The following is a 13,701-nucleotide window of genomic DNA, read 5'->3' as shown; positions in this document are numbered from 1 at the left end:
TCCCAACATCCCCCTGGTGTCGAAGGGGGCCTCTCCATCAGCCATAGCACAAGTATCTCTTCCCATCTACCTCGTCGCCATTGCTTCCAACCTTACTGAGATGGACGTAGACCCCCCCCCCCAAACCCCATGGAAAGTGTTGATGGGGTCTTCATCTAGTGGAGCAACAGTGTCTAGTTGTCATCTTCTTGGTATGTGGGGAGGGGGAGGCGGTTTGGCCGTGTTGACGATGGGGCATCGTTTCGCTGGTGTGCCATGTATGATCATGTCGTGGTATTGCGCTTGATTTGTTGTACCATGACGGTGGCGCTTCAGTGTTGCATGAGTACGCGACGGTAGGGACCACCACAGTCTAATCTTGGATCAGTAATGTACTTGACTACTTCATCAGGGACTACTTAGTCATAGATTTTTCTTTTCACCTATTGTGACGGGTCGGTTGGCCCTCTTTATGTACTATATATGCTTATATGGAGTTTTGACCTTGTTGTGTTGCCCCTATTTAGTAAAATGATAGTTGTGTGCACCCTACGTATAACATACTATAACCTACTCCCTTTGTAAAGGAATGTATATAAAAGAGTGTTTAGATAACTAAACTAATGATCTAAACACTCTTATATTTCTTTACGGAGGGAGTATGTACATTTTTGGGTGGGGGTGGGGGTCTTCTATCTATGCGGAATAATACAACTCGTGGTCATGTAAAGGAAATCCCCGGTTTACCGTGGTGTGGACCTGGCAAATCGTTGAATAAATTTTCCGTGCGTCCATGCATCTCTTGTCTATGAGGGACAAATATGATGCCCCAGCTAGATTATATTCCGAGTTACATATCAACAAATGCTTTTCACAGAATATATGCCTGGATGCCCTAGAATTGATAGGCTTTGGCCTATGTTCCAAGCTACTATCTAACAATTATTATTTCTGCCACTTCGATACACATGAAGCTAAGTGATCCTAGATAATATATACTATGAGAAATCCAACTAGTGTCTCATGGTATATATTACATTGTTGCTGTGTAGGTTCCTCCTATATGGCTTTTAACTCTAGGCAACATTATACATAGCTCCTGGCATGTCACTAGCACAAGCTATATGGGTAGTAGTAAATTGTTTGTTACGTCTAATTAGGTCCCATGAGTAGTTCTCTCAACATGTTTAATTAAGCAGACAAAAAAGAAGCTTGAGATCGACCGTGACGTCGAATTGCAGATATGGTGCTATGGCCCTAGATCTTGAGAAAACAATTCCAACCGCCGCTCAATTTCAGAAAACAATTCCAACCGCTGCTCAATTTCAGAAAACAATTCCATTGCTATATCAAACTAAGCAAGAATATAGCATGAATGGAAGTGCTTTCAAAAATGAGAAAAGAACAGATATCATAATGTCACAGGAGATTGGCTTGAACAGATGCATCTTCATCCCCTCCGTCATCCGCTTATACGTACGTACGTATGCGTGTAGTGTACAACAATCAGCTGGAGCACTAAAACCTACGGGAGCACAAATCAATAATGGAGCACAAAGTTGGAACTGATACCGCTGGTCACTAGCGGAAACCCAAGCCAGGTTTTAACTGAATGTGCCCCGAAACATCGCGCGACAGAGCAGATAAGAACAGGCGTATATTTTATTTCGGGACTGGCTTGCCATCATACTCAATCAAACACTAAGCTCACAAGCTCATACTACCACTTTACTACTAACCAAGATGCATGATTATTTTAGTGCCCTTGTGTCCCTTTGTATATCACCCTGTTATTTCTGGCCGGCCCCACCGCGCCCCCGGCCCTCTCCTACCCTCCCCCCCTCTCCCTGTCAACCTACGTGTATAAATTCCCAGTTCCTTCCCTCCAAGCAGACCACAGGCGGCAGCAGCAGCAGCAGCAGCAGCAGCAGCACTCACCAAGAGATTGCTACAGTCTCACAAAACCACGCAAAAGTTGGCTGTAATCATATATTGATTGATTGTGCTCGTAGAGAAGCTTGAGGGAGAGAGAGAGAGATTGTTTGATTCGACATGGGCGAGGGCGAGGAGAGTAGGAAGGACACGATGGCGATACGGGTCCGGGAGTTCGACATGGAGAGGGACCTGGCGGCGGTGGAGGAGCTGGAGCGCCGGTGCCAGGTCGGCCTCTCGGACGACCAGGCGGACGACGCTGAACACGACGATGGCGGCGCCAAGAAGTGCAGGAGGAGGAAGAAGAAGAGGGGCATGTCGCTCTACGTGGAGCAGATCGGCGACCCGTTCGCCCGGGTGCGCCACTCGCCGGACTATGTCATGCTGGTATGTGCAACAATTACGCCTGCCCCCGCTGCCATTGACACTTGTCTGGCTACACGACACCCCTTTGACAGCGATGTTGTGCAGCAAAATTACAGTATGTGCTAAGGAAGTACACACATCAGGGTGGGTTAACTGACCATGTGATAATGCTAATATGGTGCTGTAGGTTGCCGAGTACGGCGAGGAAGGAGCTGGGGAGGCGGTGGGCGTGATCAAGGCCTGCGTCCGGACGGTGAGCCGGGGGAAGACGATGACGAAGACGAAGCAGCAGTTCGCCAAGGTGGCCTGCCTCCTCGGCCTCAGGGTCTCCCCGTCCCACAGGTAAACAAAAAAAAATTGTATTTGTACGACATGGCACACCGCGCGCACGTGTGCGTGTGGCTAGCTGCATTTGCACATGCGAGGAGCTATGGTGTGGTGGCTCACTGTACGGGCTGTGTGTACGTGTGCGTGCAGGCGGCTCGGGATCGCGACGGAGCTGGTGAGGCGCGCCGAGGCGTGGTGCGCGGCGAGGGGCGCGGCGCACGCCACCATGGCGACCACGGCGTCCAACGCCGCCTCGCTCGCGCTCTTCGCGGGGCGCTTCGGCTACGCGCCGTTCCGGCGGCCGGTGTTCCTCGGCCACCCGGTGCACCGGCACCGCGCGCGCGTCCCCGGCGCGCACCGCGTGCTGCAGCTGCCGCCGCCGCTCGCGGCCGCGGCCTACGCCGCCCTGCTCTCCCCGGCCGAGTTCGTCCCGGCCGACCTCCCGGCGCTGCTCGCGCACAAGCTCACCCTCGGCACGTACCTCGCCGTCGAGCGCGGCCCGGACCCGTCCCTCCCGCCGTCCTTCGCGCTGCTCAGCGTCTGGGACGCCACGCGCTCCCTCCGCCTCCGCGTCGGCGGCGCCGCGCCGCTCCTCCGCGCGTCCCTCGCCGCGGCGCGCGCGCTCGACCAGCACGCGCCGTGGCTGCGCGTGCCGTCGCTCCCCGACGTGTTCCGCCCGTTCGGCACGTACCTGCTCTACGGCCTCCGCATGTCCGGGCCCGAGGGCCCCGCGCTGCTCCGCTCGCTGTGCCGCCACGCGCACAACGTCGCGCGCAAGAACCCGGCCTGCGCCGTCGTGGCCGCCGATCTCGGCCCCGACGACCCCGCCGCCGCCGCGGTCCCGCACTGGCCGAGCTTCTCGTGCGACGAGGACGTCTGGTGCGTCAAGAAGCTCGGCGTCGCCGCTGACGGTGCCGGCAATGCCGGCGACGATGACGACGACTGGACGACGGCGCCGCCGGCTGACGTCCTGTTCGTGGATCCCCGGGAGTTCTGACGCCGACGTCCTCCCAGAATTAATGTCGTCCGTTTTGATTTCTACCGACGGTGTAGATACATCATACTCTCATAGCTAGAATTGACATTTGTATGGTGCAAATTGATGCAGCATCCCAGGTAGTGCAGTAACCAAAATTAGCCCTGGACACTAAAGAACAATAATATGGTCAGCTTCTGACTCTGTCAACATGAACTTGGTTGTTCATCTGTCTCACAGATAGAAATACTAGTAGATGGCTTCATGTACAATATATTAACTATTTTATAAGCCAAAAGAGAAACTGACACTTTGGTTCCACTGCAGAATAGGAAAAAATGATATTGAGAATCAATTTATGAAACCATTCTTTTAAGGGACATATTTTTTATTATATTCAAACTTTTTTTTTTTTGCCAATCATCTCCTCCTTCATTCATTCATAAGGATCGTAGCATCATTTACTCCCTCCGGTCCTTTTTATTCTGCATATTAGAATTCTCTGAAGTCAAACTTCACAAAGTTTGACCGTATTTATATGAAAAAATATCAACATCTGCCATGCTAAAGTTATACAATATGAAACTTTAAGTCATGACACATCTATTGATATTGATTTCAGATTGTGAAAGTTGGTACGTTCTTCTATAAAGTTGGTCAAACTTTACGGAGCTTGACTTCAATCAAATCTTATATGCGAACTAAAAAGGACCGGAGGGAGATATCACCACCTCCGGGGCAGAGTCCATCCAGAGATTAGGAGGAGAAAATGTAGCTATTCTAGCCAATTCATGAGCTACCTGGTTACTCTCTAACAATAATTTAGGGTATCTAATCAGAAAACAAGTAGCAATCACCAGATGTCGCTAAGTTATGTAGTGCATATCAATGATAGTATGAACACAACAAAAGAATGATAATAAGTAATGGTTCCACTGGTTGTATATTCCAGCCAAATCTTCTTTGTTGCACAAGATCAGATATGCTAACATCAAAGCCCAGAAACAGAAGGCTGAGTACAACAATTTGATGGGTCCAGTTTAACTGCCAGTCCACAAAAGAAAGTATCCATTTTGAGACCACATCGTACCTACCCCATAAGGCATAAAAAGGAGCTCAGATATTAATCAATATATAGCAGTTGAATTCGGCCCTGGCCAGAGCGTTTCAGACAATCAAAACAGAAACAACTGAATCTACACAAATGATGAACAAATTAATCATCAGTGGTTTGCACCAGTATCGTTTTGCTCTCCGGAGTCTGGAATGTTTACCGCCCTTCAATAAGAGCACGGCAAAGAAGGAAAACAAGGTAGTAGTTGGAAAGAAAGGAATGTATAGAATAACACATCTGACGCACAAAAAACAATCAGGTGGTTTGGAATATGTTCTATAAATAAAGAATGGAACGCAACCTAGGATAAACTACATGACACATTCAATGGAGCAACTGCTGATGCAACAAAGACAAAACATATGGAAGTCGGAATAGAGGTGCATATAGTTCTTTCCAAGTGCACTAAGAAAACAAACAGATAGTTATTCTTTTGTTAGAAATGAATTGAATTTTTTATGTCACATCTTTGTATATTTTTTCAAAACTACCCAAAGAACATTTTTTGCATTTGTCTTGGTCTAAAGAACTTCCATGGATAAGAGGCTACAAATTAAAGGCAAAAGCATATCTATTGTTGGCTATCATATGCAGATTGAGAATAAATTTTATGACTGTCATGACACCATGCCTGAGCCTAATAAAGACTGCAATATGGACAATGATGCGCATAATAAGTCCAATCTGCTTGCATGACACTATGCACCTAATTCTAATATAAACCGCAATTTGGCTAAGGAAAAACAAAATATCAGTCCAATCAGATAGTGAGCCACTCGAGGAAAAAAAAGATCTTACATAAAAAAGGGGCAGAAAGGGATACACAACAGCAATCCACTTTAGACGCCCTTGTAGGTGCATAAGGAATGTACCAAAACAATAACTGAAAAGGAAAAATAAATGTCTAATATACATATGCTAGAAGGAATCAAGGAACAAGGAGGGTAAGACCGAAAAGTAGTTAGTGAATGGTAATGTGTAGCTCAACATATTATTTTACACCAACAGGCATAGAGACTGTTTTCTGAATGAAAACGTTGCCAAGATAGGCATCTGCGTCTTTTGGAAAGCAATAGATTCAAAAGAATAAAGAGGAGCATGCATATTTATTTTAATATATTCTTTAAATGGGTTGTCCAGGAGCACTCGGCGAGTCTCTATTGGTACTCACTCTCCAAATAACTCCCTTCCCCTCGCACCCTATTACATCAGTCTTGCTTCGTTCTGCAGAATGCGGCTAGTGTCAGAAATATATTGGAAGCTATAGATTTTCATTTTCTACCATGTCAGACACTCCAAGAAGGAGCAACGATTAGGTCAATAAAATCATAGTGGAACCCACTGTTGTGATGAATAGGATGATGATATGTGCCCATCAATTTATCTTACTTTATAGAACACATAAAGTATTTCCTCATCATAGCTATCGTGGATGAATGTATGACATGCTTATCTTTGTAATTTGCAACTATGCTGAACTTATTCTACATTACGACCACAACGCTGACACGAGAGTATATCCCCATGAAATTCCTGTCAGTATAGACAAACTACAACAATCAATAGTACGATCACACGTGGCGATGGCTCTTATCGTATATCCTCATCTACAATAACACCCCAAAAAACATGAACATTTCTAATATAAGAATAACTAATCGCAATTTGGAGCAACGAAAATACTTTTTGTGGCCAGTAAGAATCGATTCCCCATTTCACAAACTGATTACACTCTAGAGTAAATGCCTGTGAACTATTTTTATTTAGTACTCCCTCCGTCCCAAAATAAGTGTCTCAACTTTGTACTAACTTTAGTACAAAATTGTACTAAGGTTAAGACACTTATTTTGAAACAGGGGGAGTATTAGGCATTAAAATACGATTGCACAGTCATGCTACAAATGAAAAATGCGTCAAATCTAGTGATCATAGTCCAGCATAGAATTAAACATGTTTAAAGCAAGTGGGATAGTAAATAAGCAGTACATGGGTGGCTGGGTGCTGATACCCAAATTACATAAGGAGCAAGGGGTCAGTACTATAATCCGCTTGATCAAATTTATTAATTAATTATACATTTTCAGCTGCAGAAGAAGAGGAAAACATGGATTCAGCATCTTTGATGTGTGTTTCTGGTTCAAAGTAGAGGCAGCGAAACCAGCGACAAATAATCAGATGACAGAGCTCATATACTTATAAATAGCTTCGTTAGTTACCTACATACCAATAACTTGCTACTCCAATCATGTCAAGTGCATGATTCTAAGCCAAGTACAATGGTAGGACGAAAATAGCATAAGCAAAGCTGCTCTCCTTGTGAATATATTCCTAGTTGAAATGAAACTGTATCTAGTGACCACCCCTCAGAGCAAGCACAAGATGGAGCACTGAACCACCTTCAATGTTGTAATCTTTAGCAGTTTTATCGTCAGCAAGTTGCTTTCCAGCATAAATGAGCCTGCAAAAGCAACAGTCAGAGTAAGGATGACGTGCTAGTAAACATTACAGGATTTCAAGTCTAAACTCGGGTTGAAACAGGGCAGTGTTATGACTAGGATAGGATGCCCAACAATATAATTAGTTCGACAAGAAATTTCCCTCAATTAATGTACAGATGTTCTCAACCATTAAAGTCGGCAAGCTAAAAAAGGTTACGGATAACCTAGTCCTGTTTTGAAGATTATTAGTATCAGAGAAAGGACTGCTTCGAAGTCAGGTTTAGTTGAATATACTCATAGAGTCATAGGCCCAAAAGCATAGCAAGATCAAATCATAACAGACTGAAGAAATAATCCACATTACCAAGATTTTAGGGATGCTAATAACTGCTATATTTTTTTATCATGGCAAGGGAAAAATTGACACAAAGGCATGCTCACTCTTTGCACGGATTTGTTGGGACTCCGATTCTAAGGCACATAGATCTAGCTCCATCAAACCATATTAAGTACCCTGAGACTCACGCATGGTCCAGGGTCGTCCGGGGCGAAGAGGAGGCAAGCAGGCAGGGTGGAAGTGGCCGACGCGTGCGCGCGCGCGGGACACACACACCCACATTCTCCTGACACGGTGGGGAAGAAGACTCCCCTGCCCCTGGTGGGCTAGGCTGGCCAGGTGGGCTGTGCAGGTGAGCACTCTCTCTGTGACTGCTTTTCCTATTTTGTTTCTGTTCTCTATTTTTCTTTTCTATGCTGATTTAGTCCTGGCACTAAATCATTTTTGTAAATTCTGAAAATAATTGTGCGCATCAACTGAGATATTCCAGAGGCCCTCAAACAATTTCAGAATTATTGGAGCTATAATTTATATATATATGTGTGTGTGTGTGTGTGTGTGTGTGTGTGTGTGTGTGTGTGTAATAACTCCAATTCAAATAATTGTTGAGTTGATTCAAAGCCCACTTATGCCATGGAAAAATGTGCATCATCAATGGTTGAGGTTTTCACCTTTTGTAGGGCATTTTGGGTTCATTGAAAATTATTTAAAGTTGAACCTATTTGAATTAATTTGGTGCTAGGGTTTGATCATCCCCACTTCAAATGTATTTGGAATTTAAACGTGATGCAAGCAAGGAGAGCTAGCCTAGTGCATTACCAAACTAGGGATGTGACAGGATTTAAGAGGGTAACTGAAGTATGACACAAAGCAATTGCTACTAGGTAAGTCGAGGAGCTAAAGACCAAGCAACCACTAATAATGCATAAACACCAAGTTCAAGGCATAAGAAGCATACCTCTGCTGAACAGGGGGGATGCCCTCTTTTTCCTCGACGCGCTCCTTGATCCTATCAATTGTGTCGGTAGGCTCGATGTCGATCTCGATCTCCTTACCAGTGAGTGTCTTCACCTTGATCATAGTCCCACCCCTGAGCCTCAGGACCAAATGAAGTGTTGACTCTTTTTGAATGTTGTAGTCAGCTAATGTCCGTCCATCTTCCAGCTGCTTTCCAGCAAAAATTAACCTTTGCTGGTCTGGCGGGATGCCTTCCTTGTCCTGCATCAATGATAAATCTACCTAAGTAAGCGATCAATATTCTCGGTACAAATCTAAACATGAATAGGCCAACAATTCCACCGAGTATTACTACGCAGTCTGCTCACTGGATAGAGTTTTGGAAATTGCTACAGAGGCCAGAACTACGAGGGGCGCAGGTCAAAGGGGCAAGACTACTGCTGCAGGTGGTAGCTGGCACTTTCAGTAGGAGAAGATGCTGGGCGCCAATGGTCCTCAGAAATCAGAATTGCTGGATGATTGCAGGAAACAGGAACTTTTGGAGTCATGGTAGACGTTATGTGGTGGTTTTGGTCGCAAGTGATCGTTCTGCAGGCAGTGGCTGTAGCTGTAATTTGTTTTCTATTTTGTGATGTGTTGTCGGCTGTGCAACCTGTTATAGGATCCTGGTGGTTCTGCTGGTTAGATGTTTTTGCTGTAAGGAGGTCGTTTGTGGACCTGGGTTGTGACGCTGGGGCTTGTGCTTCAGCGGACACCACGTGAATGCTTGTGTTATCAGTTTTCAGAAAATGAAAATTTGGGGGAAACCCCTTAATTCTCGAAAAAAAATTGTCCAACAATGTCTCTTATAACTATAATCAGGGAAGAAACTGTTCATACAATAACATACACCCTCTATCCACTAATGTAAGGCGTTTTGGCAGTCCAAACCAAAACGCCTTACATTAGTGAACAGAGGTACCTTATAAGTGTTGATGCCACGCAGAACTAAAACTATGAGGAAACTGCAAGTAGATGGGCAATACGCGCAGAACTCGGTAGGGGACTGAAACGGATACAGGGCCATCGTCTCGTCTCGCGCGGGACGACGCGCGCGAGCCCGCGAGACGGGGAAAAGAAGGGGAGGACTGACCTGGATCTTGGCCTTGACATTGTCGACGGTGTCGCTGCTCTCCACCTCGAGCGTGATCGTCTTCCCCGTCAGCGTCTTCACGAAGATCTGCATCTCCTCCCCAGTCCCCTCTCCCTCCGCCTCCGAGGTTTTTCGGCTCCTCTCTCCCTCCGCGGCGGCCGGTGTGTGAGAGGAAAAGCGGAGGGAAGGGTAGGGAAGGGCCGAAGTGGACGGGATACACAGAACTGGGCTGTTAACTATTCAGCCCATGAGGAGTAGCAGCCCACGTAGAGATTGTTCGGCAGTTTTTTTTGAGACCTTTGAGAGCGCGGCGACTATTAGGCCTTCTTTGGTTCATAGAATAGGAATTTTATAGGAATATGAAAATCATAGGAAGTGAGATGACATGCATGTCAATTCCTATAGAGAAAGAGATGTCATTTGGTGCATAGGATAGGATTTTTTTCATTGAATCTAGGCTAATGTTTTTTTTCCTCCAAAACGTGAAGGATTGATTCCTATCGTACATAGGAATAGGAATCCATTCCTACAAATCAAAAGGCTTCAAAGGAATTATTATTTTTTGCAAATCCTATCCTATAGAATTCCTACAAAAATTCTACAAAGCAAAAGGGGCCTATAATTGGTTCCCCTCAAAATTAGTATAATTGGTTTGATGCTAAAAATTGGCATGCCAAATTTTGGCAAGTGCCAAATATTGGCTAGAGATTGGTTGCTTGCTAATCTTCATTGTCAATCTCACAAAAAATTGCCAAATATTGGCAACTTTTGATTTTGACAAATGTTGACTTGCCAAATATTAACAATACCAAATGTTGGTATCAAATCAATTATGCTCTATATCTCACTTTCAGAGAGACAGTAGGATGTCTCGCTCAAGGGCTACAGCAGTTGGGCCGGCCCATTATGCGCACTATATCTATATCTATATCTATCTATATCTTCTATACCTACTATTAAAGGAAATAGATATTCTTAGTTTGGTTTAGTCCTTTACGTTTGATTTACACACATTAAGCGATCTGGGCCAGTTACTTGTATGTTGATGGGCCTTTTATGGGCTTTCATAGAGAGACCACGAAAAATAATTGGGTCAAAATAAATCAACATTGTGGGAATTAAACACAAGACCTCCTATCTATCTCTTAGATGTAATAATCAAAGACTTATGCACCTTTCATATTTACTAATCCCAACTCACTCTAAATATACGAGTGGCAGTCATCATGTTTATTTTTTTTGCGAGAAAAGGAGTTGATATTAAAACGGCCAAATTACTGAAAGGTCCACGCAGAAAAGGAAATTACAACCAAGCCCCTCTACAACCCGACTACGCATGCGCCGTGGACGAGCCGGTGACGCGTCGTTCGCTGCTGCTCACTGACGCCTTGGATCGAAGCAGCCCCGGGCGAAACGGGAAGTCTCCAATCAACGGTCCATGAGGACCTACACCCATGGCCGTCGTCGTCGTCGCACCTCTCAACATCGCCTTCCTTCTCCAAATCTTCAACCGCCGGAATCGCCATCCCTCGATCTCCGGCACGGGGGAACCGTGCATGGCCTTTCCACCGAGCAGCGAGCACGAAGAAAGGAGCTGTTCCACCGCGGAGCTCCACTGTAACGCCCCGAGACCGATGTGCCAGGTGTCTTCCAGTTATTCGCTGTTGTTGCCTTGTCATTGCTTGCGTGTCATGCATTCCATATCATGTCATCATGTGCATTGCATTTGCATACGTGTTCGTCTCATGCATCCGAGCATTTTCTTCGTTGTCCATTTTGCAATCCGGTGCTCCTATGTCACCCGGTGTCCCCTTTTATCTCTTTTCGTGTGCGGGTGTTAAACGTTTTCGGATTGGAACGAGACTTGTCATGCGGCCTTGGTTTACTACCGGTAGACCGTCTGTCAAGTTTCGTACCATTTGGACTTCGTTTGATACTCCAACGGTTAACCGAGGGACCGAAAAGGCCTCGTGTGTGTTGCAGCCCAATACCCTTCCAAAGTGGCCCAAAACCCACCTAAACCTCCTCCATAATCTAGAGCGTTTGATCACGATCGCATGGCCAAAAACCACACCTCATTTGGACACTCCTAGCTCCCTCTACCTATAAATATGTGCTCTCCTCCGAAAATTCCGCGCAGATCAAACCCTAGTCTCCCTCCTCCTCGCGCCACCGGACATGTCCGCTCCGCCGCCGGACGCGTCCACCCTGTCACCATGTCGCCACCGCCGCCTCCCTCCTCCACTCAGGCGCCGCCACCTGGCCCGAGCCGCCGCCTCTCCCGCGCGGGCCCGGGAGGCCCAGATCCGGCCCCCCCGGCCCGGTGTGCCCCGCCCGCCGCTGTTTCCCGTCGCCGGCCGTCCGCCATCTTACTCCACCGCCGCGCCTCGCCTTGAACTGCGCCGGCCAACAAGTTGACCGGCGTCGCCCACGCCTCGCCGCCTGTGGCACCTCCGCCGCCTCCGATCGTGGCGTCGCCCAGGTCCATGTATTTTTGCGATCTTTGTGGTGACTAGCACAAGCATGCAAAGTAGCTTACTCAATGATGTTGTTTTCAGGGACTTAGAATTTCACTAAGTCCTTGTCATGATATTGTTTTTATGCCATATGTTCATGTTGTTTCCTAGTGATCCGTGCCTCTTTTGAGGATGATCAGTAAGGATGTTTTGTTAATATTGTGGTGCTCTATCCATCCATGTCTTTGTTTGCATTTATGGAGCACCCTAGCTTGAGTCAATCAATCTCTACTTTTTCTATAAAATGATCCTGGCAGATTGTTAACATGTTTAGCGATTTTGCCGAGGTTGTTGCTATTGATCAGTGCATGCTATGATGTTGTTCTTGCCATGTCTAGCTTCTATGCCATGTATTATTGTTGGAAATATCCCCTAGAGGCAATAATAAATTAGTTATTATTATATTTCCTTATTCATGATAATCGTTTATTATCCATGCTATAATTGTATTGATAGGAAACTCAGATACATGTGTGGATACATAGACAACACCATGTCCCTAGTAAGCCTCTAGTTGACTAGCTCGTTGATCAATAGATGGTTACAGTTTCCTGGCCATGGACATTGGATGTCGTTGATAACGGGATCACATCATTAGGAGAATGATGTGATGGACAAGACCCAATCCTAAGCCTAGCACAAGATCATGTAGTTCGTATGCTAAAGCTTTTCTAATGTCAAGTATCATTTCCTTAGACCATGAGATTGTGCAACTCCCGGATACCGTAGGAGTGCTTTGGGTGTGCCAAACGTCACAACGTAACTGGGTGGCTATAAAGGTACACTACAGGTATCTCCGAAAGTGTCTGTTGGGTTGGCACGAATCGAGACTGTGATTTGTCACTCCGTGTAAACGGAGAGGTATCTCTGGGCCCACTCGGTAGGACATCATCATAATGTGCACAATGTGATCAAGGAGTTGATCATGGGATGATGTGTTACGAAACGAGTAAAGAGACTTGCCGGTAACGAGATTGAACAAGGTATCGGGATACCGACGATCGAATCTCGGGCAAGTATCGTACCGATAGACAAAGGGAACTGTATACGGGATTGATTAAGTCCTTGACATCGTGGTTCATCCGATGAGATCATCGTGGAACATGTGGGAGCCAACATGGGTATCCAGATCCCGCTGTTGGTTATTGACCGAAGATTCATATCGGTCATGTCTGCATGGTTCCCGAACCCGTAGGGTCTACACACTTAAGGTTCAATGACGCTAGGGTTATAAAGGAAGTTTGTATGTGGTTACCGAATGTTGTTAGGAGTCCCGGATGAGATCCCAGACGTCACGAGGAGTTCCGGAATGGTTCGGAGGTAAAGATTTATATATAGGAAGTCCTATTTCGGCCATCGGGACAAGTTTCGGGGTCATCGGTATTGTACCGGGACCACCGGAAGGGTCCCGGGGGTCCACCGGGTGGGGCCACCTATCCCGGAGGGCCCCATGGGCTGAAGTGGGAAGGGATCCAGCCCAAAGTGGGCTGGGGCGCCACTTCCCCCTAGGGCCCATGCGCCTAGGGTGGGGGAAACCCTAAAGGAAGAGTCCTAGGAGGGGAAGGCACCTCCTAGGTGCCTTGGGGAGGAGGGATTCCTCCCCTTGGCTGCACCCCCCTAGGAGATT

General features: G+C 46.3%; 2 protein-coding genes across 4 annotated transcripts; one reads left to right on the top strand and one right to left on the bottom strand.

Moving 5' to 3' along the window:
* Positions 1-1,891: 1,891 nt before the first annotated feature.
* LOC119318939 (probable N-acetyltransferase HLS1-like) lies at positions 1,892-3,965 on the top strand. Its single transcript, XM_037593488.1, has 3 exons — positions 1,892-2,298; positions 2,465-2,619; positions 2,755-3,965. Exons 1-3 carry the CDS (start codon positions 2,032-2,034, stop codon positions 3,599-3,601), a joined length of 1,269 nt encoding a protein of 422 aa, XP_037449385.1. The 5' UTR covers positions 1,892-2,031; the 3' UTR covers positions 3,602-3,965.
* A 1,935-nt stretch (positions 3,966-5,900) lies between these two features.
* LOC119316261 (ubiquitin-NEDD8-like protein RUB1) lies at positions 5,901-9,758 on the bottom strand. Of its 3 annotated transcripts, none has more exons than XR_005152840.1 (4): positions 9,559-9,758; positions 8,428-8,687; positions 6,911-7,152; positions 5,901-5,918 (listed from the first exon to the last, which is right to left on the bottom strand). XR_005152840.1 is itself a non-coding variant. In XM_037590569.1 (3 exons), the coding sequence occupies exons 1-3, from the start codon at positions 9,649-9,651 to the stop codon at positions 7,044-7,046; spliced, it is 462 nt and encodes a 153-aa protein (XP_037446466.1). In that variant the 5' UTR covers positions 9,652-9,758; the 3' UTR covers positions 6,784-7,043. The 3 variants fall into 3 exon arrangements, 1 of the variants encoding a protein (XP_037446466.1); XR_005152841.1 differs by having other exon boundaries at positions 5,902-5,918; positions 6,919-7,152; XM_037590569.1 differs by lacking the exon at positions 5,901-5,918 and having other exon boundaries at positions 6,784-7,152.
* Positions 9,759-13,701: the final 3,943 nt, after the last annotated feature.

The sequence above is a fragment of the Triticum dicoccoides genome, chromosome 6A, assembly GCF_002162155.2.
Source record: "Triticum dicoccoides isolate Atlit2015 ecotype Zavitan chromosome 6A, WEW_v2.0, whole genome shotgun sequence".
Lineage (NCBI taxonomy): Eukaryota > Viridiplantae > Streptophyta > Magnoliopsida > Poales > Poaceae > Triticum > Triticum dicoccoides.
The sequence above is the reverse complement of the archived record's forward strand: the minus strand, read 5'-3'. Positions and strand labels throughout refer to the sequence as shown.

Excerpts from the sequence above, each read along its gene's own strand:
- LOC119318939 (XM_037593488.1), top strand. The coding sequence starts at position 2,032 with ATGGGCGAGGGCGAGGAGAGTAGGAAGGACACGATGGCGATACGGGTC. Across the intron at positions 2,299-2,464 it reads CGCCGGACTATGTCATGCTG|GTTGCCGAGTACGGCGAGGA; the intron begins GTATGTGCAACA and ends ATGGTGCTGTAG. Across the intron at positions 2,620-2,754 it reads AGGGTCTCCCCGTCCCACAG|GCGGCTCGGGATCGCGACGG; the intron begins GTAAACAAAAAA and ends GTGTGCGTGCAG.
- LOC119316261 (XM_037590569.1), bottom strand. The coding sequence starts at position 9,651 with ATGCAGATCTTCGTGAAGACGCTGACGGGGAAGACGATCACGCTCGAG. Across the intron at positions 8,688-9,558 it reads ATGTCAAGGCCAAGATCCAG|GACAAGGAAGGCATCCCGCC; the intron begins GTCAGTCCTCCC and ends TCATTGATGCAG. Across the intron at positions 7,153-8,427 it reads ATCCCCCCTGTTCAGCAGAG|GCTCATTTATGCTGGAAAGC; the intron begins GTATGCTTCTTA and ends TTGCTTTTGCAG.